The sequence below is a fragment of the Bos indicus x Bos taurus genome, chromosome 8 (genome assembly GCF_003369695.1).
Source record: "Bos indicus x Bos taurus breed Angus x Brahman F1 hybrid chromosome 8, Bos_hybrid_MaternalHap_v2.0, whole genome shotgun sequence".
In the NCBI taxonomy this organism is placed as follows: Eukaryota; Metazoa; Chordata; class Mammalia; order Artiodactyla; family Bovidae; genus Bos; species Bos indicus x Bos taurus.
In genome coordinates this window covers 100,280,033-100,306,547 of record NC_040083.1, presented here as the reverse complement: position 1 = coordinate 100,306,547, position 26,515 = coordinate 100,280,033, and the positions used below count along the sequence as shown (strand labels likewise).

Here is a 26,515-nt window from a genome sequence, read left to right as displayed (position 1 = left end):
GGACCTAATAGAAGCAGAAGATATTAAGAAGAGGTGGCAAGAATACACAGAAGAACTGTACAAAAAAGATCTTCATGACCCAGATAATCATGATGGTGTGATCACTCACCTAGAGCCAGACATCCTGGAATGTAAAGTCAAGTGGGCCTTAGAAAGCATCACTGCAAACAAAGCTAGTGGAGGTGATGGAATTCAAGTTGAGCTATTTCAAATCCTGAAAGATGATGCTGTGAAAGTGCTGCACTCAATATGCCAGCAAATTTGGAAAACTCAGCAGTGGCCACAGGACTGGAAAAGGTCAGTCCTGACCTTTGGATTCATTCCAATCGCAAAGAAAGGCAATGCCAAAGAATGCTCAAACTACCACACAATTTCACTCATCTCACACGCTAGTAAAGTAATGCTCAAAATTCTCCAAGCCAGGCTTCAGCAATATGTGAACTGTGAACTTCCAGATGTTCAAGCTGGTTTTAGAAAAGGCAGAGGAACCAGAGAATAAATTGCCAACATCTGCTGGATCATGGAAAAAGCAAAAGAGTTCCAGAAAAACATCTATTTCTGCTTTATTTACTATGCCAAAGCTTTTGACTATGTGGATCACAATAAACTGTGGAAAATTCTGAAAGAGATGGGAATACCAGACCACCTGACCTGCCTCTTGAGAAATCTGTATACAGATCAGGAAGCAACAGTTAGACCTGGACATGGAAAAACAGATTGGTTCCAAATAGGAAAAGGAGTACATCAAGGCTGTATATTGTCACCCTGCTTATTTAACTTATATGCAATTAAATACATATAACTTAAATACACATAACTTATACACATCATGAGAAATGCTGGACTGGATGAAGCACAAGCTGGAATCAAGATTACTGGGAGAAATATCAATACCCTCAGATACACAGATGACACCACTCTTATGGCTGAAAGTGAAGAAGAACTAAAGAGCCTCTTGATGAAAGTGAAAAAGGAGAGTGAAAAAGTTGGCTTAAAGCTAAACAAACATTCAGAAAACTAAGATCATGGCATCCGGTCCCATCACTTCATGGCAAATAGATGGGGAAACATGGAAACAGTGACAGACTTTATTTTTTTGGGCTCCAAAATCACTGCAGATGGTGACTGCAGCCATGAAATTAAAAGATGCTTGCTCCTTGGAAGAAAAGTTATGACCAACCTAGACAGGATATTAAAAAGCAGAGACATTACTTTGCCAACAAAGGTCTGTCTATTCAAAGCTATGGTTTTTCCAGTAGTCATGAATGGATGTGAGAGTTGGACTATAAACAAAGCTGAGTGCTGAAGAATGGATGCTTTTGACCTGAGTTGTTGGAGAAGACTCTTGAGAGTCCCTTGGACTGCAAGGAGATCCAACCAGTCCATGCTAAAGGAGATCAGTCATGGGTATTCATTGGAAGGTCTGATGTTGAAGCTGAAACTCCAATACTTTGGCCACCTGATGTGAAGAGCTGACTCATTTGAAAAGACCCTGATGCTAGGAAAGATTAAGGGCAGGAGGAGATGGGGATGACAGAGGATGAGATGGTTGTACGGCATCACCGACTCAGTGGACATGGGTTTGGATTAACTCCAGGAGTTGGTGTGGACAGGGAGGCCTGGCGTGCTGTGGTTCACGGAGTCACAAATAGTCAGGCACGACGAGTGACTGAACTGAACTAAGCTCTAACAGAGAAAAAAATGATAAACTTTTAATTCCATGAATTTATAAATATTGATGCAAGTAAATGTTAATAAATCAGATTTGGTAGTAAATCAAAAGACTGATATGACACCCAAAGAGAGTTTATTCCCAGAACATAACAATATTTCAACATTAGAAAATCAATTCTTACATTTCTACATAGTAACAGATTAAGGAAAAAGCCACAGTCATTTCAATAGACTGAAAATTCAACATTCCTTCCTGATTAATAAAATCTTTTACTATCTTAAAAGACAAATAGAAGTGTCCATTTTTAACATGATAAAAGTGGTTGAAACATGTATGACAAAATTTAATTCCTTAATATATACAATGTTTTTATAAAGTAGCAAGCAAGAAATCTACCCAATAGAAAAATAACAGTAGGAGGCAAATCACAGAGTAAATCAACTATCCTCCAAACACTGAAAAAATGTTCAATCTTATCTTATTTAAAGAAATGTAAGCATAAGCTACAAAAAAAAAAAAAAGAACACCTTCAATTATTATACTGGAAATTATTAAAATGCTCACGCTCAGTATTGTTGAAATTGAAAGAAAAAGACTCTTATCTAGCTGGAAGATTGTATACTGATAATTCAAGAAGGTAGTTGGTCAGTGTACTAAAAGCTTTGAAAGTATATCCTTTGATCTAGAAATTCTATTTGTAGGAGTTATATATAAAGAAATCACTTGAGCTGGATGCTCACAAAATTTAACTATAGGATTATAAAAATACTGTATTTTATAATGAAAAACAGAAACAAACCAAATGTCCAACCTTGGAATAATAGTTAAGTAAGTTGTAACTTCATATAACAGAATATTATTTCATCATCAGAAGTTACACATGAACATCATGTTACCCATGAATATTTGTTGATGTTGAAGATGTTTGATACACTCTGATAAAAACAAAGCTTTAACCAATAGAACAGACTGATCTTGTTTTCATTTAAAATGGTTATCTGTCTGTCTATATCTCTCTCGTCTACTCATCTACCTTCTTACCTACATGGAAAAGACTGGAACTATATTTATCATGAGTTAATGTTAGTTACTACTAGCGGTGTTTTTTCATTTTCTTTATTTGTATATTATTGATTTTTTTTCAAAAAAATAAACAAATATGCTTTTTCAATAATAAAGCAAATGCTATCTTAAAATAAAAGTTATATACATATTTTTCTGTTTTGTGCAAAGTATAACAAAGGTTTACTATTTATTAAATAAAATGACTTACAAATCAATCAGAAAATGAACTACGCCATAGAAAAATGACTTATAGATGATTCCCAAAATAAGAACTATAAAATGACCTAGATACAAGGAAAGTGCAATCTCATTAGTAATTTAAAAATAAAAATGAGATCATCTTTATTTATAATCAAGTAGACAAAAGCCTTCTAAAAAACAGAATTAATTCTCTGTGTATGACAGCATATGTTTAGGGCTATGACATCCCCTGTACAATGCAGAGATGGGAACAGTGTTTCTAGAGGATATGACAACACATAACAAAAGCCTTAATTTTGTGCATGCCATTTGGCTTGGATATTCTCTTTCTCAGAATTTCTATAAGGAAATAATTATGGCATGTCCAAATGAGGATGACCAATGCAGTATTGTTCGTAATAGTTGAAAATTGGAAAAAACTGAAATGTTTTCAGTTCAAAAACCCAAATGTTTTAAAAATAGGAAAATAGCTAAATTATGGTACATCCAAAGAAAGGAATATTATTCGGAAATTAAATTGTACTCTTAGAAATACACTGAATGACATAGAACAGGTTTATAATATCCTGCAGACTGGAAGGAGGGCCCCTTTCCTGCTCAATTGTGATACCAGCAAATGCATTCTTTTGGCACTATGCACAGTCCCTGGAACTCGTCACATTTAATATTCTGCCACTTAATATCACTTGTGGGTGCTTTACTGATGCCGGTCCTGTCCGTTGGTGACAACAGCCCTGTAAATGTCTCTCCTGATCTCTCTTTTTTTTAATTTATACACTGATTTTAAAATGGAAAAAGAAATCTGTATTTACAAAAGAAAACAACACTGGTAAATACTGGGCCCTTGTCCCTGAGATACAGAACCTTGGGACGAGCACCAAGGAAATAAGACAGTGATCTTGACATAGCGTAAAAATGCATTTAGAGCTCACGAAATATACACATTCCATCAGCTGGATTTTTTTTTATAAAAGCAACAATGCTAAAATATACATTTTGTTATTCAGGGAAAAGAATGGGGTTGGAAATCGGTAGTAGAAGGGATATACTGTATGCTTTGAAACCAGATGCAAATTATAAATCACCTCCACAGAGCCATCGAGTTTCAGTTGTTTCCTCTGGAATCATTAGAAGCACTTTGGTATGGTGACTGAGAATTCAGCCTCTTGTCACAACCTAGGCTCTGCTGCTCTGTGTGCTTAGCCCAGTTACACAACCTCTCTGTGCCCGTGTCCTCACCTAAAAAAGGGCATAATGATGCTACAACATCACAGGGATGTTGTGTTTTAAGTTAATACATTTACTTTAATTGAAATAAATACATATATTTAGAGGCCTTAGAATATATGTGGTAAGTATTCAAGAAAAGCTAGCTGATAGTATTACTACAATTATTGTCATGAGGTTTCTAGTTGCTAATTTAGTTTTCAGTTTCTTTAAATATTTAATAAAATTGGATGGGTTCTATTATAGTTACTTGCTTGTCCACTTATTCATTCACTATATTTACTGATATATCTATGATTATTTTTGCTTTGAGATCTTGAACACTAGCACATAAAGGGCACACAGACAGAGAATCTGTGAGGCTGCAGAAGGCATGAGGAAGAGACAGCAAAGTAAGGGCAGTTACCCTGCAGTGGGGAGGGAAGCAAAGCAAGCTCCAAGTGGCAGACAACGGAACAAGCTGGTGGAAACCTGGCTCCGAAGGGCAACATGATCTCGGCTGCACCAGCCCCATGGCAGGTCCTCCAAGTAACTCTCACTACCCTGACTCTGCTTTCCTTTTGTTTTAAATTTATTTTCATTTATTTCATGTGGCTGTGCCATGTCTCAGCTGCAGCAAGTGGGACTTTTCGTTGTGGCATGTGGGATCTACTTTCCTGACCAAGGATGGAACCTGGGGCCTCTGCACTGGGAGCTCAGAGTCTTAGCCACTGGACCATCAGGGAAGTCCCCCTGCTTTTCAATAGAGTAGCTTTTCTGATTGGCCTGACTTCATGGCTTTTCTTTTATAATAAAACTCTGTCAGCTGAGGAAAAAGATGTCTTTGAAGTTTTCAGAGCCTACATGACACACATGTGTCATGCCATGGATGTCTACAGGAAAGTTCCAGACTTGATGGTGGTCCACCTCAAGTTTTCTGCTTTGCTGGCCTCTTGGCCTTCTGTCTTAGACTCATATTGCAACCTCATTCCTCATCTAGCTCTTTGGATGACTGTCTCAAAGCACGATTTGAATCTAAGGCACGTCTCAAGGTCTCAGTCCTAACTCCCGGCTTCCTTATTTGTAAATCAGAATTGTGAGTCAGTTTGTATTGTCATAGCCCATGGAATCTTATCTGGACTGAAATGGGAGAAAGACGAGAGAAGAGATAGCAATAGAGTTTGAACAGTGGGTAGTCGCTTCAAAGGGGAGGTGGTGTGTGCAGGAGGGCTTTAGAAAGTAAAACTGATAAGAGTTTTCATTGGTGAAAGAGAGGGAAAACTGTGTTTTTGTCTCGGTGGCCTGCAGTGACTATGAACAAGGCATTGCAGGTTTTCTAGCAAAGATGACAAAGTTGTTTGCAGGTGCAATTGGAGATATCAGGTAGAGCCCTCCAGAGGACAGCTGGAAAATCTACTTTCAAGAATTCAGACCATTTCTCCACTGTCCTTACTACCAATCAGGTTGAATGAAAGTAAACTGGCCACAGAGTAGACTGCTATTTTCTCTTTCCCATTTCTTTGCTTTTCAGGAGACTCTGTGTTATATAATATCAGGAAGAAACTCATATCCATGTTGGCCTCACATAAAGATATATTTTCTGGACTCCACTGGGAAATCTTGTGCACCAAGAATCTGAGTTTCAGAGGGTTTTGTTTTGTCTTGCTTTTTTCTTTTTAAGAATCATAAGATGTAACAAGACAAGTGAACAGTCATGCAGAAAGTTGGTGAATAGCCCTATATTAATCCTGCTACCTATCAAATTGGTTTCTAGAAGGGAAAAAAATGTCAGAATGAGCAAAATCAGTTTGAAATAACTCAGTCACATGAGCATCTTGTGAATTCCCATGTTATAAACTGTGGAATAGTCTGTGGCAATAAAATTAATGAATGACAACTTTGAAATGGGTAATTTCAAAAGGAGGTACAGAAGAAAATAGTAATAGTAATATACTTTGCAAAAGGTATATATGTAACAGTCCATAATGTTACTTAGAAAGTTATTATTTCTGCCAAGGTGTTTGTTGTATAGGTGAAATAAAAGGAAAAAATAGCCAAATACCAAAAAGGAACCAAGTCCTAAATAAAGAAAGATGAGACAAAGAAAAAGGTACCAATAAAATTTTCAAAAAGAAAAGGTAAATAGACACAAAGACATTTTCAGAAAAAAAAAAACCGTAAGAATAAAGCAAGCAGATTAAATTCATGACACGTGTACACAAAGGAAAACTTCTAAAGAAACAAAGAAAAAGAGAACTAAAATTCACAATAAAAATATAATCTTGCTGATTATCACTTTATTCCTTGGAAACTCTCTATCAATAAAGTAAACCACAACTCTGTCGAATACAAACAAATATAAAAGTGTGCATTAAACTCAAGAAAGAAATTGAATAAAAAACCAACACCCATCTTTGGGTGAGGAGACAATGAATGGTTTTTCCTTCTTTGGAGTTTTCTATGCTTGAGCTAAATTTCTTACAGGAAAATACACTACTTTCCTAATGGACAGGAATGAACTCTATTAAAAATGAAGCTCTCAACCACAGTTCATATTAATTTTTAATACAGCAGAGCCTTATTCTGCTGCCAGCTAATTCAGGAACTGAACAGGATGGCATTCTTTCCGGTACAATATGTAATACAAACTTTCCCTGTGAGGAAGAGTAGTTACCTCCGGTTATTTGACACGTTTTCTCGCCTGCCTTTCCCTTCACCCAATTTCCACCCACTCCAGGAGTTCTGCCCAGTCTTTTTTTTTTTTTTTCTGAGAAACAAGCAGCATGGTACCCATGTCTGCTACTATTCTTTGCTATCTGGGTCTCCTGGGGGCTCGGGCATTGCACTCCTCTGGCTCCCAGAGTCTGAGAAGATGCTGGCGATTTCTCTCCGCCCATCTTGGACCTCAGACACCCCCACTGCCCTCTGCCCGCTCACACATGCGTTCCAGGATTCGGTGGATGCTGCTGAAACTGGGTCTATCTGCAGGCACCTTGCTCCAACACAGACGCATGAGATTGTACAGTTCCAGGGGGCAGTTCTCGGGGCAGGAGAGGATGTTGCCATCCCGCACGTAGTAGATGACCTCCTCGTGGGCCATCCCGTAGTAGGGCTGCAGGCCGTAGGAGAAGATCTCCCAAAGGACCACCCCGTAGGCCCACACGTCAGACTCCGTGGTGTAGCGGTTGTAGAAGATGGACTCGGGGGGCATCCAGCGGATGGGGATGGCGTCGTTTTCATTGGCTTTGTAGTAGTCCGCAGAGTAGATGTTTCTAGAGAGGCCGAAGTCGGCGATTTTCACCACCATGTTCTCACCCACCAGGCAGTTCCTAGTGGCCAAATCGCGGTGGACGAACTTGCGCTCGGAGAGGTAGGCCATGCCCGCGGCCACCTGCCTGGCGATGCACAGCTGCTCCGCGCAGGAGAGGGGCGGGGGGCCGGGGCTGGAGGCCTGTGAGCCGGGGGGCAGGTCGCTGGGACTGAGGCCGCGTCCGGGGTGCGGGGCCATGCTGCGGAGGAACTCATTGAGGTCCCCGTAGGCCATGTATTCAAAGAGCAAGCACATGGGCTTCCCCACCGCACACACTCCTGCAACCAAAATAGGCCCCTTGTTAGAGGTTGCGTTTCTAAAGTACACATTGGAAAACATTGTCCAAAAGCAAATGACCAGATCAGAAGAAGTGGGGCCTTGGTTTTCTATTGACAGCATCATAGTTGAATCCTGACCCCCTTTCTTTGTGTAAACATCTACTTCTCTTTTAAGATTCAGTTGATTTATCCGTCCTCTGAGGGGGCCTCTGTTCCTGACCTTTCCTGGATCAGATTTTCCTTCCATTATTCTTTATCCTTAGTCCTGCGTCCTACCTACCAGCCTGTTATAATTATCCATTCAGCTGAGGTTTTTTTCCCCCAACATTTTATCCCTTTAAAAATAGAGATTATGTCTTAAGTCTTCTTTCAATTCCACACACCTACCACTTTTCTGGCGAGCAAGTACTCCATAAATATTAAGCAAATGAATTTATGAATAGATGTTTGCTTTGAGTATGTAATACAGTTGCTCTGTTTTTCTGCTTCCTTTCTGAAGAAGGATGATAAGGAAACTATTTTGTGAAATTTGAAAAATGGGAAAAAAACAGTCAAAGATCTTAGATGAAATATTCAGGTTACTGCAGTTAAACATTTAGGGAAATTTACAAACGTTTATTTTCCAGAAAGAAAAAAATGTTAATATAAATAGAACCTTAGATTTAATACCAAAAAGTTCAGTTCAGTTCAGTTGCTCAGTTGTGTCCGACTCTTTGTGTACCATAAAGGCATTTGTTAATTCTAAAATCTTTCTGTATTTAAGAGGGAAACTGGACAACTTGAAATATTAGGTCAGATGATCACAATTTCACACCAGCATACAAATAGATTATTAACTCCATTATTTTTTCAGGCAAAAATTAGAAGTCTCTGTTCAAAAAGGAAAGGAAATGAAAATGCTGTTATCTTGGCTTGTTTCTTTTGGTATTAGCTTTTAATTCTAGGGACTTTAGCAATTGGTATATTTATATGAACTATATAAAATAAATGAACAATTAAAATATAAAATTGGTAACAGACAGTTAATGAAGTGACAAAACATTTATCTGAGAAAATTTTTAAAACTCCAATTTTTTGAACTTAAGTGATTTAAGGAACTATTCCACTCCCTGGTACAGAAAATATTCTATGGGGAGGAACAGAGACATCTCTCTGATCAAGGAATGAAAGAAAAAACAGAAGTGAAGTTTAAAGGAGAAAAAGCTTGCAAGTCTCTCTTTTCTGATGCATACATTTCTCCACTTGTCCCTAAGAGTTTCATACCTAAGAGTTTCACAATATTAGGATTATCAAATTCTGCCATGAGGGCTGCCTCCCTCTGAAAGTCTGCTTGCATATCTGCTGAGGCTTCTTCTTTGAGCATCTTCACGGCCACCATTGTGAAAGGTTCATAGGGAAGTAAGCCTGGAGCCCTGAGAGATACATTTAATGAGCAAGAAATCAAAGATCAGAAGTATTACACATAGTCACATGATAACTACCCATGTTTGTCCACATCCCCCCACTCATGCAGGCTTTCCCAAAGCCACCGAACCAAAGAAAGATGGTCACACTTAAAACTTCTTGACTCCAATTAAAAATCACTAGTGTTATTTTCAAAACAGATTAAGGTTGAAGATGCGTTATTTATAAATAACAGGAAATCAGAAGTGCCTAGATGATCATTACCATTGTAATCCCTTTATCGCTGGCTAGAATCTAAATTCCTAGAAGGCAGGAACCATGACTTTTTCATCTTTATATTTACAGGCCTACAAGTGCGCCTTTCAGTTTTATGCATTCATGCTAAGTAGCTTCATTCGTGTCAACTCTTTGTGACCCAGTGGACTGTAGCCCTCTAGGCTCCTCTGTCCATGGGGTTCTTAGGCAAGAATACTGGAGTGGGTTGCCATGCCCTCCTCCAGGGGATCTTCCTGACCCAAGGATTGAACCTGTGTCTCTTTCGTCTCCTGCACTGGCAGGCAGGCTCTTTATCACTACTGCCACCTGGGGAGCCCTTCATTTTTTTTTTTTTGGTTCCCAATAAATATTTGTGTGAGATTTTCATTAATCATGTAACCTCCATACTAGGGCCACTATATGTAGAGGTAATGTTGTGTCCTGCCCAAGAGCAACAGGCCAAAGTGACAGTCGGTGATTAAAACCAAGTCTACATTCTGTGGCCAAGCTATGTGTCTCTGGAGCTACGTGAAGAGAAGTTATTTTATTGCAGCTCATACAAAGACATTAATTGGGCTAGCATTGGCCCTAATACATACTCCTTTCTTGAGCACGTTATCTGCCATTTCTACATTATTTTTTTCCTTTTCTGTCTTGCCATTCTGTGAACATCTATTTAGTATCTACACATATCAGGCTCTGAGTTCTTAAACTGAAACATTAGTTCAAAGAAAATTTTAAGTGAAGACTATAGCAATTGAAAATGGAAGAGATTTTAGAAATAATACTAAAAGCAATGCAAGAAATTGTTTTAAAATGTCTGACAAGATTCTCTTCTGAAAAATATTCAATTTTGCAAATTGCTTATCATGAGAACACTTTATAAAGATTGTCTCCATAAATACAGCCCTATTTTCCAGCAAAGAGGGAAAATTATCAAGACTCAAACTACAGTACCCAAAACAATAAGGTGAGTTATGTGAAGATTTAGCTAATTTGATAATAAATATTATACATAATTACACAGATATCAAGTTTACGGCCTGGTAGCTGTTCAGACACAAGGTGTTTTAGTGGGTAGATTTTTTTTGAAGTGGGCAACTTTACCTTGCTTGAAAGACCCTTCCAAATGCTCCCTCTCCAATATCTCTCACATATTCAATGTTATTCCTGGGATACTCCAGACTGAGCAACTTGGGATTCAAAAGGAGTGGCATCCTCTGGTACATGGGGTTGGGGTGAAGTCTGTCTAGCAAGAGCTCAGAAGGAAGAGTGGTGAGGGTTACTGCTGCCGATTCTCTGCAGGTAAGACAGGTAAGATCAATAATGAGCTGAGGACCAGGTGAGAGCTTTGTACTCAGCTTCAACAGAGACATAGGAGTTTAGGAGGAAACAAAACAAATTATGCCAAGTTTATGAAAGATCCTTCTGTTTTAGAGCAACAAAGGATTTTAGATTGGCGTCTAAAGACACTTTTTTTCTTTTTCTTCAGGAATTTTGTCACCATCCAGTCTGGTAGTGGCAGTGGGGCTGAAGGAGCTAATGGGGAGCAGAAACAACCATATTCTTCCAAATTGTGGTTTTGATTCTATCTTCTGCAAGAAACTAACCTTAGGACAAGGGATCCTATGCAAAAAGTCATTGACATTTTTAAAGATCGTGATGGGGGTGCTTAACTTTAAAACAAGGCAATGGGTGTCATAAAGAGACTATATATATGCTTCCTCCCATCTCCAGTGAAATAAATAAAAATTTTAAAGTGTTAAGTGATGAACTTAAACTAGAGTCTCACCTTTTCTTATTTTTCCATTGTTTTCGTCTTCGGCAGCAATAAAGAGTAGTTATGGTAAGAAGCACAAATACAGCAAAGCTGGACATGATAGAGATGATTACGGTCATAGAGTACGCAGGCGAGACAGAGAAGGAGGGCGAGGAGGAGGAAGGCGCATTTGGAATGTCCACACTTGGCTTTGAGGACGTCATTGGCGGGAATGCTGTAAGTCAACAACAGTGTTTTCATTCATCCTTAAACATTTAAGAAGCAACTTTTGTATTTAAGCAATCAGTAAACTAAACTTAAGACCATGTGTTTATGTATCAGGTTCTCCCTGGGTTTATATCTATAAAGTGCAATTGTAAGAATCCAGTGAGGTCCAGTTGTAAGTAAATCCAGCTTATGTGTGTTAGCCACTCAGTCATGGCCAACTCTTTGTGACCCTACAGACTGTAGCCCACCTGACTCCTCTGTCCTTGGGATTCTCCAGGCGAGAATACTGGAGTGGGTTGCCATTACCTTCTCCAAGGGATCTCCCCAGCCTAGGGATCGAACCCGGATCTCCTGCATTGCAGGCAGAGTTTTTACTGTCTGAGTTATCCAGCTTATAGACTCAAAGAATTTTAAAGATAAGACACAGAGAAAGAACACGTTTTTCCCAAGACAAATGCAGATCCTGAGCTAGTGTTCTTTACAGGCATCATATTGTTTATGACCTGACAACAATCATGGAAATTGTTATTAAACAAAATATTTTTATAAAATTAAAGTCAGGATTGTCTGAAGCTGAGCTTTTATATATATGTATTATTGCTTTACAAAAACGAATGGAAGAATGTGGAAAATGGAAATAGTAGGACACAATGAGAAAGCTGATTCATCTAACAAACTCATTTCAAACTCCTTTTAAAAAGCTCAGTGCAATATACAAATAAGGTAAAATCTGCATTACTGCTGGAAACCAAAAATATGTGTGTTAGTCACTCAGTCGTGTCCAACTCTTTGCGACCCCATGGACTGTACCCCACACCCCCAGGCTCCTCTGTCCATGGAATTCTCCAGGCAAGAATACTGGAGTGGGTCGCCATTCCTCTTCTCCAGTGAATCTTCCCACCTAGGGATTGAACCTGGGTCTCCTCAGAATTGCAGGCAAATTCTTTACCGTCTGAGCCACTGGGAAAAGCCCTGATCTCATACTAAATCTCACTAAATCTCTTTTCCATCTGAGCCACCAGGGAAACCAAAAGATGTCATACTAAATCTCTCTGTTCATGGGGTGCAAAGTCCATTGTATATCTATTAAAATCACACTGTCAATTATATTTTAAATCCGTTTATTTGATTAAGTAAAGAAAACACGGATAGAAAATATTTTAATGATCAACAAGAATGTCTTAATACTAAAGAATGAACTTTGTACCCTAAAAAGAGAGATAAACTTTATTTTTAAATATTTGTGGGATACCAATAGACATAATCTTTTTTGTCAGGTCATAATTACTAAGATTATGTATCCAAGTAAATATCAAAAGAAGAAATTATGCAGATCTATTCTTTGATCAAAATGCAATTAATAGTAGATTAAATAAAATCCAATAGGACATTAAAAAAAAGAAAGAAATTGATAACCTTTCAATCAAAGAGTAGAAATTAGCCATAGTTACAGATTACAAAATAACTTCCTAACAGTGTTTATGAGATTTGGCCAGAGATGTGCTCAGTGATAAACTCATAGCATTATCTCCTTCCATTAAATTAAAAGAATGAAAGTGAATGAGCTGAACATCTAATTCAAGACATTGGAAAACAAACAAAATCGACAGAAAACAAAGAAAAACAGGTGATAAAGTAACAGCCGTGTACAAGCAGAAATTAATAAGTTAGAATACACATAACAGAAATGATAGACTTAAAAATAGGTCAATAGTCTTATAAATATTTATCAAGTAGTCTAATCAGTGGCATTTTAATTTTAAAAGAAAAAGAAAGGCACAAACATACAAAATTAGGAATGATAAAGTCATTTTAACAATAGATTCAAAGGTCAATAAATATGAAGTAATATATAACTGTGGAGTTACATTTTAAAAATCTTGAGGGAAATGATAGAAACATACTAATTACCAAATTGAAGAATTAAAAATCTGAAAATAGTCATAATCAGGAAATTTAAGTTATTATAGTATTATGATTACATTCTTTCAGTCTTAGAAGAGATACAGTTTTATAATATGTTCCAGTAAGAGAAAAATCTTTCAGGTTGTTTCAGGAAGTTGTAATACTAATATCACAACCTGACAATGTTAGCACAGAAGAAAAGTGCAGACATAGATTATAGAACATAGATTTAAAAGATCCTAAATGAAATATTAACAATTAACTGCAATATAGTAAAAACACACACACATATACAATGATTTCATAGAGGAGCTATATTAATATAACACATCACAAAGTCAAAGGAAAACTTTCATTGCTGTCAGTGCTTGAAGCCATTTGAAATAGGATACTTGTAAAAGCAGAGATTATAAGGGGTGCCCATGTATGACTTTTTAGTCTAGTTGTGGACACAGTGATTTTTCCCTGAGCACCAACAGCTAAGTAAGTGGGTTTTAAAGCTTATGGAGACGGAGTTTGGTCACCCCTGTGGCTCCAGCAGGTACCTGGAACTAGAAGAAACTCAGCACAGCAATAAATGCAATAAATAAAATATGTGTGCAGGACCAATGACAGCATTTCTCATCAAGCGTCACAGCAGTGATGGGCATTACAGACTTGCCAGGTTCCTCTGTGATGGTTTGAAAGCTGCTCGGACTTTCTTTGGACTGAGACATTCAAAGATTTAAAAAATCAATCCAAGATGAGTGGGAGTGAAGTGTGAGTGAAAGTCGCTCAGTCATGTCCAACTTTTTGCAACCCCATGGATTATACAGTCCATGGAATTCTCCAGGCCAAAATACTAGAGTGGGTAGCCTCCAGGGGATCTTCCCAACCCAGGGATCAAACCCAGGTCTCCCACATTGCAGGCAGATTCTTTACCAGCTGAGCCACCAGATGAGTGGGAAGGGGGATTTAAATCAGAGAGCTAACCTTCCTGCTAATAAAAAAACAGGACCAATCATTAAAAGAGAGAGGGGACTATTATTGTATCTGCATTTCACCAGAGCCATTCATACCATATTTAACATGTGAAGGAATGTAATGAAATTTATGGAATTGGCAATGTAACCTTATTAGTATATATAAGGGTAATTTTTAATCAATACTATCAGAAAAGGGAATTAATTGCATAGTAAGAGAATAAGCCATGATGATTTAGTAAGATTTTTTTCAAGATGAAAAATTGGCACAGGTTCAACAAGAATTTTATGCATTTAATTGTTTATGGCTTTAATTGTTTCTTCTTTCAAGAGAGTTTTACTTTCTCAGTTCTTGTTTTTTGTTTCTGATCGACTTGCCCTCATCTTCCCTAGAACAATATCAATTATCTCTTTGGGTCCACATTATCAATTTCAGTCTCCAGTTTCTTTCCTTTTAATCTTTTTCTTCTCTCATCAGTTTATCTCTTTATCCATTGCCTTTGAACATCAGAGGAGTCTTATTCACTCATTCATCCACATATTAATGGACTTATTAAAAGCATATTGATTATTAAGTGTCAAGGACACTGTGGTGGACATGACAACTCTCTATGTTAAAGTACTTAGCTGGGAAGCAATTAGAAAACAAATAATTACAATAAAATATGAAGAGTGTTACAAGAGTGGTGAGAACAAGGATGCTTGTGAGAATCCAAGGGTAGCCCGAGTCCAGGTTTCGGCATTCTGGCTAGGTTTTCTAGAGTAACTTTTAAGTTAAATATTAAGAGTGAGTAGGTGTAACTGGTCGAAGGTGTATGTGTGGGTGTGGCCATGGGGAAGGGGGTAGGGGGAGTCAGGAGAGAGAGTATTTCACAAAAAAGGAATAACATGTGCCAGAGCCTGAATCAAGCAGTGCCCCTGCTCTTCTAAAACGGTACCTACAAGTTTCATTGTTGAGTTGGGGAAGGTCTGTAGATAAGACTGCAGAATTCTTTCCTAGAGATTTTGAGATGACCCCTTTAAAACTGTTTGATTTGACCCAGTAAACTATATACCAAAAACCAGCTGTTTTAAAAAAACACCTGTCTTCCAAAAGAAGGACCAGTTGTCACAAAGAAAGAGCATGAATTGGCTCAATGAAGAGAGACTGTACTTTAAGAGAAACTATACTTCTGTCCTAGACATCATGAAATATGGATGTAAATAGACGTGCACGAATCCAGTTACATACACATAAGGTTTCAAGGGCACAAAACACTTTTTTCCTCTATAAAGAATTAGGTGATATAAAAATCATGAATGTGAAATCAAAAGATGATAATTTAAATTGGCTTATTTTATGGCCATAGAAGGGACAATGCTGCTCAATAACTTTGGGATGGAAATAGGATTTATATCATTCACTAAATATCGTGCTCTCCATGGCCTAATTAGGAGCTGTAAACTGGGATCTCCAATGATCTGCCTTCATATTCTACCCTGGATGAGTATAGTAAAAAGCCTTTAAGAGAGAGAGACTGTACTTTGTCCTAGACATCATGAAATATGGGTGTAAATACGCATGCATGAATCCAGTTACATACACATAAGGTTCAAGGGCACAAACAAAAATACTTACTTGTTAGGTTTTCTTTTTTATAATCTGAAGGGGAAAGGATAAAAATTTGTTTTAGGAACATCCAGATAGCTCCTATGTTCTGTGAGAGAGTGCTAAGAAATACAAGTTCCCTTTCAGCTTTTTAATATACAACGGGAAAACATTTTTTGCATTCAAATGTGAAAGGATTGCGTCTTTGGAATGAATCCAGCTGTTAGGGCTAACCACATAGTTCCTTACAAATGAAGTTCATTAAAGCAACATGCAGCCATTCAGCTTTGTTTCGTGAGATCAGCATTTTCAAACATGTGGCTTATTTTTGCATGCTGAAAAATCTGCTTCCTTGGCTAAGAAAGAGGACTTTATTTCTTTATTCCACTTCTCTGACAAAATATGAGATGTTTCTTAGCCATTGCTCTGCATATTCCAAAAATGTTATAAGCTGTCATCAGATCTGCTTATGAAGTAAGGTAAGATCTTCAACAGCTCTGAAAAGTACTCTTTAATTTCTTTTAGAACAAATGGAATAAATCCTTATGCTGCTAACTGGTGCAATTAGGATAGCAGTAGGATTCTATTATTAGGTATGGAAGGAAGGCAGAACTCAAAAAAAAAATTAGAAATGCCTAGAAATGATAGGAGATTTAAATTCACACCTCAGTTTCCTCAAAATAGTGCATTTCTCTGAATCTCCAAGGTCTCAAGAGAACTCTGTTACCTAAGTATGGCAGTCTGGTACAGGCCATGGGGTCCCAGTGCATGCTGGGGAGTTTGTTGCAGTCTGGCATGGAGAACAGAAGCATCCCGGATCTGTAGAGTTCCCTGTGGGTCTTTTCTTCCACCACCAGCCATTCTTTTGCACAGAAGAGCTCCTTTACTGCCAAGCAGTATTCTCTAAAATGATTTAAGGAGAACAAAATTTAATGAATCACTGCACCCTTAAGCCAAATTGGAGCCTGAATCCTATATTTTCAAAGCATCATTGTAGTATACTGTCTGTTCTTGCAAAAGTGTCCATGTATAGATCCTTTTGTAAAAAACGTGAGACTTAATGAAATATATAGTATATTATCCTGTGAGATGAAATACTATCTTGTTTTTAAAACATCACTAATGCTACTGGAGGAAAGAACTTTGAGGTTCAAAAGGTAAAAAGATTAGAAATCCCCGGTATGTTTTTTCTCAACTTCATATTAAAATCACTACAAAGGTTCAGAAACAAGTTATACAGAACTTTAAAAGCACACACATTAAAGTCAGGGATCATTGTCAAGCAGTCTCCAGCCTGAGAGGTTTTTCTATAATCTCAGGGCTGATGGGCAGCGCTTGAGGAACACAGTCAGTGTCTCTGTGTGCTTTGTTCTTTGAAACAGAGTAACATCACCTTCCTGGATGGTTATAGAAGAGCTTGGGGGTCCATACCCTGCCCTGCCCTTGGAGAAGCTGAGTCCTGTGCCATAGCTGTGTGTGCTTTGATCTGAGAGAGCTAGAGTAACGTCCATGTGAAAATGAAGCTGTAACTGTCATCTCTGTGTTGTACTGTGAGTGGAGACTCTGCAGAAGGAAATGACTACCCATTCCAGTATTCTCGCCTGGAGAATTCCATGGACGGAGGAGCCTGGTGGGCTCCAGTCCATGGGATCTCAAAGAGTTAGACACGACTAAGAGACTAACACACACACACGAGTGAAGAGGCTGAAGAAAGACGAGGTAGACTAGTTGGATTCTATAGAATTTTGTGGCTTAATATTTGTTCAAGTTTATCTTATAGAAAATAAGATAGACTACACAGGAGAAACCAGGTTAGTTCCAAATTAAGATATTTGGGATGCATAATAAGAGGATATTAAAGATGAATGAAATTAAGGATAATAGCAGTGTTATTCATTCAATATTTGAAGTGTAGAGTAGGAAAGTGTGTGTCCATACATGTGTATGTGCACCTACATATACATATGTATTTTTTAACACTCAGGCCTACATTCCCACTTTTCCAGGCAACCACTTGCCAATATGGACCAAATGAACATGTGTGAAGTGACTGTGCTGTGCATACAGATGTGATGGGATACAATGAGGGTCATGAGTATAACAATGAGATGTAGATTCTTAACATGTCTGCAAGAGAAGGGGAAGCAATGGGGCTTTCAGCCTTCTGCGAAGCTGAAGAACTGTAGAAACCTTGCTTGGCTTGCTTCTAACTAGGCTTGGTTCCATCCTTGAGTCGCATAAGCACATCTTTTTGTATTCAGATGTTACAATTAAACTGTGTAAAAGCAACATGGGACATATGAGAAAACTAGCCCCACATTATGTGGAGAAAGCAAATACCTGGGCAAGTTGTTTTTTATTATAAGTTAAAAAACACTAGAGAATTAAAAAATGGTTTTTTGTTTTCATTGACATGAAGCCTTTCACTGAAGCATGGCCTTTACAGAAGAGTTTTTCACAAGGGAAAAAATCAAAAGGAAAAGGAAAGTAGACTGAAAACTCGGTTAAGTTAAACACGACAGTGACTGAAGAAAATAAAGACTACAGAAAAGTGAAAACAACTTCGTTTCACTGAAACGTGAAATCTCCATTGAAAAAGAAATGACTTGGCAAGATATTGAACAAATGATAGAGGAAAACTTTAGAAGTTCTAACTGAATGCAGAAAGAGAGAATGAAAGATAAAAATGGTGGGTAAGGCGATGAGGAGAGCGAGAATCAAGCAAGAAATTCAAAGTACAAATTAACAATGTATCCCAACAAGAAACTAGAGCACATAAAAAAGATAGAAAAATGTTCAGAGATACACTATAAGAAAACATTCTTAATAAAAAGGATATAAATCTGATGAGGAAAATACATTAGCCATTATTTTTATATTACTTATAGGAAAGAAATCTACTCCCAGGTGAATTTTACAAGTATTTTGAATCTCAAGAATTAAAGAAATAATCTTACTACTATCTGGCAAGAGAGAAATATTCCCACAAAGGAACAAAATTTAGGATTGCCTTATATGGTCTTCATTACAGCACAGCCCCCACAACTGGTCCGTATGCAAGAATTTTAAGGAAAACTGAAGGTAGCACAAGACTTAAGTACCAGTCAAACACACATTTATGTAAGGTTATAAAAAATAACTTTTTACATGTAATGTGTAAAACCTGTATTCTAGCTGAACAAGAGGTGAATCAAAGTTGAGAACTGAACAACAACAGGATTTTTCTATGGAACAAATGACTGAGATCAGGGATAAATAACACAGAGAACTCTTCCAGGTACTTGCTGTGTATGTGACTATGCAATTATGTAAAAGCTAAGAATATTCTCAGAATGCAAATACAACATAATTGACTAACACTAGCCTGGTTTATAATTCCACAAAATGTTTCAAAAAGCAAGTATGGAGGGTTCAGTACAGTTACCCTAACTAATTAGAACTACCTGTAGCGCTCTGTTTTCAAGTTTACTTTTGGCACTTCCTAAATATGACTGAGCGACTTCACTTTCACTTTTCACTTCCATGCATTGGAGAAGGAAATGGCAACCCACTCCAGTGCTCTCGCCTGGAGAATCCCAGGGACGGGGGAGCCTGGTGGGCTGCTGTCTATGGGGTCGCACAGAGTCGGACACGACTGAAGTGACTTAGCAGCAGCAAATATAACTTTTGGCACTTCTGGGGCACTTTTCCCCTTTCCTATGACACTTAATACTTTCTAAGGTAATATATAAATTGTCTATTTATCATGTATCCTTGCTCACTGACTTCTGCTGCTGCAATATACACCCCATGGATAAATGCCCTAGAATAGTGCTTAGAGCCCAGTAGGAGCTCAATAAATGTTTACTGCATAAATGAAATTCCTTATCATCCATTGAAAGAGGCACAAGTTATTGTTTATGATTAGAAAACCAGGATGAATAGTATATGTTTTAAAGTCTTACAAATAAGTAGCAGTAAAATATAACGTGGTTGGAGACTTCTGAACCACCTTGAAATATCAAGGCAAATAGAAACTATTATAAAATATATAATACAAATGCAAGGAGACAAAATGAGAATATCTGAAGAGCAAACTTACTAGTTATTTACAATGAGCCCAATTTTAATCCTAATGTTATTGGTACAAAAAGTGGAAGTTGCCAGGACTGCAGGAAATTTTTCTTAGGAAAAAACAGTTATTGTGGAAGGGTTTACTGTGTTGAATCAGACAGGCAAAACTTGTTTAACAGCAGAAAGGATCGAACAACTTAATTACTCATGACACTAATACCTATATAATCTATATGAATTTTGTACCTTAAAAGCAGAGACCAAGTCTCTTGAAATGTCTAATTTTTAAACAATTATTAATTATATTTTAGAGAAAAAACAATAAAATGTGAAAATTTCTAGACTTATTTTTTTGATCCCAATATTAATAAATTGTTTATAGGATTAAAAAATTGAAACAATTTCCAGATTAAAAATACTTGTTTAAATAGCAACTGGAATTAGGAAAAAACATTTAATGGCTTACAGATTTAAGAGATAATTACGCTATTCTAATAAATTTGACATCTCAATGACAGAGATTTTTTTTTTCTGAAAAAGAACAAATTTTTTTTTCTAAAAAAAATGTAAATTATATTCAACCCTGAGAAAGGACATCTGTGGCCTAAGCATGAAAACTGGTCTAGGGTGTAAATGTTGAAAAGTTACTCAATAAATTTATTTTGCTCTAGCATATGAAAGACACTTCAATTTAATTCTGGTTGTTCCCTAAGAGATATCTAGATGTCATATCTGATGAAAACATACTCTTAACTGAAGAAATAACAAATTATATTAGTCTTAAAATGTCTCCAAACCTTCAAAATCCACAGTAAGTTGAAGAATGGAGCATTGTGTTTTAATAACCTCTCCATGGTCCTTGTGTGCTAAATAGAGCACTTAAAACTATTCAGTATTTAAATAGTTCCTGGTTTTATTGAAACAGATGGAAATGGTCTATGTTGATAGTCTTCCTGTTTCCTTGAAAAGTAAAAAGCATCTGTCCAGTTTCTAATATATGCCATGGATGCAGTTTATCTTTTAATCTTGTCAACTCTATCTTGCGAATGAGGAAACTGAATTTAGCCCAGATCATATACATCTAGAAAATAGTACAAACAGGATTTGAACTTTGTTCTAATTAGCTCAAAATTCATGTCGATTCCTATCTTTGCTATATAAAATGTAAATAGAGGCAAAGATAGTTCTATTGAACTTGGATTTATAAATTCCAATGCTTAAAGAGTATGGGGGATTTAAAGAAATATTTATAACTACTTCCACCCCTCCCATGAGACAAGAGTGTCAGTACTTAAATTAGAATATTGGGTGGAATGTATCTTGATATTCTGAAAAGCTCACGAAGATCTCATGTTTATTGGCAAGTAATGTTGAAATTCTTTATAGTCTTTATTTTCTCTATCTTGGTTTACCAATGAAACCCATATTAGTTTGGGATTTTGTTTTTTACTTCCTAGAAAGTAGGGATATCTGTGAATATGAAAATGATGTAAACAATAACAAATATCATAGAATATTATACCTTTATGACATTTTCTAGCTCAATGTTAAAGCATTAGTTGCTCAGTCATGTCCGACTCTTTGTCACCCCATGGACTGTAGCCCGCCAGGCTCCTATATCCATGGAATTCTCCAGGCAAGAATACTGGAGTGGGTTGCCATTCCCTTCTCCAGAGGATCTTCCTGACCCAGGGATCAAACCCAGGTCTCCTTCATTGCAGGTGGATTCCTTACCATCTGAGCCACCAGGGAAGTCCCATGTATAATGTTGTATCAGCCATCAGAGATTTACAGGGTAAGAATTTTGTCCAGTTAATTACCTTGTAGTCTGGACAAAAGCTAGCTTTTGCCTTTACTCCTGTACATGACAACTTCCTCTTTTGAAAACTTCCCCTGTTTGCAGACAAACAGAATTTCCCCATTTATTTATTTGTTAATTTTACCTGCAAATGGGCATAGGAGTAGGTACCACCCCAGGATTGCATTCTTGGAAGATGTGGTTACATAGCAAAGCTTCAGCAGCTGGCCGGCAGAATGGGCTCACTGCTTTCAGTTCATTCCAGGCAGCATGAACCAGTAGTTCTTGGGCCTCCTCAGGGTCTGCGTAGGAGTTGTTGAAGAAAACAAGAGCGTCTTTTGCCAGGACAGCATTGCACACCTCCCCTCTGTACTGGCCGCAGTAGCCTTTGTTATCTTTCTGTGGCTTGCTGAAAGAAGCAGTGAACAACATTCCGGATCACATGCTGTTTCTGAGCATTCAATCTGCCTTTTTGTTTATTTTCCATTTCCACATCTGCATCACAGAAATAGAAGATTGTCCTGGCAAATTGGTTGAAATGTTCCATCTGAATATTGTCATTTCCAGCAGCAATTATATTACCTCTAGCTACTCCAGAGGTTATGATGAAGATCCAAATTGATACCCATGTGGAAAGCTTTGGAAACTCTCAAGGCCAGAACGTGTGGGAGTATTTTTTATTATTTCCATCATAAATAAAATTTGACTCCACATTTCTTACAAATAAGCTGACGTAGCAACAAATACATCTACAAAACACATTCATCATGATGATTAATAAGTGGTTGAGTGTAGTAATTGGTCCAATCCAAAAACTTGCAGCTTTATGAACGTGAGAAGTGAAAAGTGAAATTCACTCAGTTGTGTCTGACTCTTTGTGGCCCCATGGACTGTACCCTGCCACGCTCCTCTGTCCATGGGATTCTCCAGGCAAGAACACTGGAGCAGGTTGCCATTCCCTTCTCCAGGGGATCTTCCCAACCCAGGGTTTGAACCCAGATCTGCATTGCAGGCAGACTCTTTACCAACTGAGCCTCTAGGGAAGCGAAGCGATAGTTGCTCAGTCATATCCAACTCTTTGTGACCCCATGGATTCTAGTCCTCCAGGCTCCTCTGTCCGTTGAATTCTCCCATAGTTTATTTAAATGTTATGATAGGTAAGCATTTTAATTTTGTGGCACACATCTTCAATACTCAGATCCTACCACCCACACATCTTCCCAACATTCCATTAAAGAATAAGAAGAAAGGCACACAGGGAGGAGAAAGCATTGGACTCTCAGATGAGAGTCTCTAGGACTCTCAGAGGAGCTAAGTAGCATCTTCAATTTTGCTATTTTCTCACCACAAGTCTTAGGGAAAGTCATCTGGTCGCTTAAGATGCCATATTCTGTAAAGTGATGTAAATAATTATCCTGAACCCAGGTTATTGTGTATTCATGGGTAGTAAAAGTACTGGCATAAAAATAAGATTAAAAACTTATCTGTTATAATTATTGAAGAGGACAGTAAGGAAAATGAAAATACTGCTGGTGCTCTCTGCACATATCCACTGTTCCTTTAATGCAGGGCTGAGAATTATAGCTCCTCAATGGCACCCCACTCCAGCACTTTTGCCTGGGAAAATCCCATGGACGGAGGAGCCTGGTGGGCTGCAGTCCATGGGATCGCTAGAGTCGGACATGCTGAGTGACTTCACTTTCCCTTTTCACTTTCATGCATTGGAGAAGGAAATGGCAACCCATTCCAGTGTTCTTGCCTGGAGAATCCCAGGGACGGCAGAGCCTGGTGGACTGCCGTCTATGGGGTCACACAGAGTGGGACACGACTGAAGCGACGCAGCAGCAGCATACTCACTTGACAAATATTTATTGAGCACTTGTTATGTGCAGGCACTGTAATGGTCTCAATATATCTTTATGCCTTCCATCAGATATATTGTTAACAGTGATGGCAAATTCAAATTGCTTTCTCATTTAGATTTGTACATCTGTTGGAATTTAGCATTTCATTATCTTTATATAAAGGATTTCAAGAAAAGAGAATTAAACAACTGGAATTTGTTTAATTGAAGTGTTTTAACTGCTAAAAGATCTCATCTGAATTTGAAAAATTGATTAGAAATTATCATTGACTTGTATTTGAGGCAAATCTATTAAATGAGATACAACTCATTTAGGTAAAGCAATGAACTTCCATGAAATATTATATTTTAAAATAATGTTTTCTAATATAGAATCATTTTCTAATTCATATTAGCATTTTACTAATTAGTTAACATGAATTTTATTGTATTACTTGTAGTTTATTGGGGGTTTTAAAAATGAAGGTTTTGAATAAGGGAACACAAAACTCCCAAGAAAACCTGGGCCCTATAAGGTTGAGAAAACACCAGAAATAGCTCATTACTCAACTTCTGAGGAAACCCAAGGTAGGATAACACTAAGAAAGTTCGAGAGAAGCAAGGATACTGTGCTTTAAGAAACTGAGTAATAATACCTAATAACTGGAAGTAACTCAAACTGTTTTACAAAATGGTCATACATATTGATAATCCTTCCTTAAAAAGAGAGGAAGGGTGACTATTTTCACTTAGAAAAAAATGTATCATGTAAAAGTTAAATATTTATTTCTCCTGGTCTGAGTTGAGAATTAATCATCTATGTTTCATTGTCATATGATAACTATTCAATAACACTTCTTTATTTTTCCACTAATATTTTAAATAAAAAGTTCATGATTTTGTTCTTTAATTACATAAGCAAAAACCATTAAAAAAAAAAACATTGGAAACTAAGAAAAATTACACAAAGGAAAAGTTATAAAAGTAGCCTTAGAGATAAGGGTTGTTAATAATGAATTAACCAATTATTTTCTCTGATTTCTGCTGCTTTTCTTTTAAAAAGCCCTAGAAAAATCTTTAGAACAACCTCAGTGTGAATTAATAGTACTGAGTCCTCATTGATTTTTGAGCACTAGCTACATAATGCAAAAGGAAAAAAAAGCAGAATAGGCTTTTAATAGAAGGGAGAAGATCTTGGTTTTAATTTTGGTTTGTCTTCATACCAGCTTGATGATAACTAGCCTGTGAAAACCGTTTGCATCCTGGGAAAACCATACAAAGTGTATGGTTCTTGCTAATTTTCTGTGTCTTGCTGATGTTTGGGAGCATTAAAGACAGCTTTTGTAGATTATCGTTGCTTTATTAGCCCACAAGGCAAGGGATATTTAGCATCAAATATATATATGTGTGTGTGTGTATGTATGTATACTATGTAGTATATCTCCCTTATTTTGGCAACTTATAAACCTCAAATTTTATGTGATGATCAAGTTTCAGAGGCCAGATATGGAAGCCAATTGGGCCATTTTTTCCCCCTCAACCTCCTAACCTTATCACTTAAAAATTTCTTTTAAGGAGCTCGCAGCAAAACCTAGGGAAAAAGATGAATGCAAAAAATTTCCACTGGTGCCTTCTGCCTTTTGCAAGTGATGAGTCCCCTTTCTGTCCAACTGAAGTCATGTTTCTCCACATGTAGCTCTTGAGACTGCAGATGGAGTGACAGCAGAGGCAGCTGGTCCTGTTGCCCATTCAGCAATGGGACAGAGGTTGCAGGGATCTGTTCACAGAGTGCTGGTCATTTCGGAATAATCTGCCAAACTTCCTCCAAAAATTCTAGTTAATATGCCACTTGCAGTCAGTCCCTCTCTTGCCTCCTGATAAACTAAACCTGACTGACTTCTTTTTCTGTATAGTTTCTTTTTTGGAGTCAACAACTGATGTTTGATCCCAGCCTTGCTAGTTTCTCTTGTAACAGACAAGTCTCCTTGACCAAATGAAATATTTGAAGGGTTCTTACTGCATTTTTGCTTTTATTTTCTCTCTGCTTTAGCACGTATGACTCCCTTTCAGTAGAATACAGTTGACCCTTGAGCAATACAGGTTTGAATTACTTGGATCCACTTTTACGCAGTTCTTTTCAATAAATACTACAGTCCTATACCATCCCATGCATGGCTAGTTGAATCCAAGGATGCAAAATGTGGATATGGAGGAGCCCCATAGACATAGCGTGGACTGTAAGATACTGATTGGTGCCGCTAACCACTGAATTGTTCAAGGGTCCACTGTTTTAAAATGTGATGCTCCAGATTCTATGAGAGAGACATCTACTCCCTTTGAACACATAATACATTGTCCAGTGGCACATTCAGATGACCAGCCATGCCATGGTTGGTGGGGACAACCCCACTACCTCAGTGGAAATGCCACACCTTCTTTTCCTGCCCTCCCATGTGGGAACTGTACCTCTCCTTCAATGGTGACACACCTTTGTTATACAGCAACTGCCCAGCCTCTCATTGTACTTATACCACGGTCAAGGCTCTACATCACTCTCAGTCTCCAAAGCAAACTGGAATTGTTCTATCCTTTCATGTCTAATGTCTTTGTGTATGATTGTGTGGCTCGGAGATAAAGAATCTGCCTGCAACGCAGGAGCTGCAGGAGACGCAAGTTGGGTCCCTGGGTCAGGAAGTTCCCTTGGAAGAGGGTATGACAACCCACTCCAGTATTCTTGCCTGGAGAACACCATGGATAGAGGAGCCTGGCATGCTACAGTCCATAGTGTCATGAAGAGTTGGACACTTAGCACACACGCACGCACATTCTCTAAGATGGGGGTCAGCAAATAGAACCCACAGGTCAAATTTGGCGCTCTGCCTCTCCTTATATCACCTGTGAGTTAAAAATGGGATGGTTGAAGAAATCAAAAGGAGTGAAAATTATATGAAATTCAAATCTCAGTATCCAGAAGTTAAGTTTTAT

At 37.7% G+C, this 26,515-nt stretch overlaps 1 protein-coding gene and 1 long non-coding RNA gene across 8 annotated transcripts in view; one reads left to right on the top strand and one right to left on the bottom strand.

Moving 5' to 3' along the window:
- Nucleotides 1-26,515, top strand: part of LOC113897651 — a 119,286-nt gene that overhangs the window by 40,977 nt on the left and 51,794 nt on the right. For both annotated transcript variants that reach the window (XR_003512385.1, XR_003512386.1), the window contains exon 3: nt 11,223-11,390. This is a non-coding gene — a long non-coding RNA (uncharacterized LOC113897651). The remainder of the gene's footprint in view (nt 1-11,222; nt 11,391-26,515) is intronic.
- MUSK (muscle associated receptor tyrosine kinase) overlaps nt 1,791-26,515 on the bottom strand; it is a 101,792-nt gene continuing 77,067 nt past the window's right edge. For 2 of the 6 annotated variants that reach the window (XM_027550490.1, XM_027550492.1), the window contains 7 exons: nt 21,833-22,096; nt 16,564-16,739; nt 15,867-15,890; nt 11,187-11,388; nt 10,502-10,693; nt 8,999-9,147; nt 1,791-7,735 (listed from right to left, as the gene is read on the bottom strand). In XM_027550490.1, the coding sequence (XP_027406291.1) occupies nt 7,053-7,735; nt 8,999-9,147; nt 10,502-10,693; nt 11,187-11,388; nt 15,867-15,890; nt 16,564-16,739; nt 21,833-22,096 (1,690 nt within the window). In that variant the 3' untranslated portion in view covers nt 1,791-7,052. The remainder of the gene's footprint in view (nt 7,736-8,998; nt 9,148-10,501; nt 10,694-11,186; nt 11,389-15,866; nt 15,891-16,563; nt 16,740-21,832; nt 22,097-26,515) is intronic. The other 4 variants (XM_027550493.1, XM_027550495.1, XM_027550494.1 and 1 more) reach the window with 4 other exon arrangements.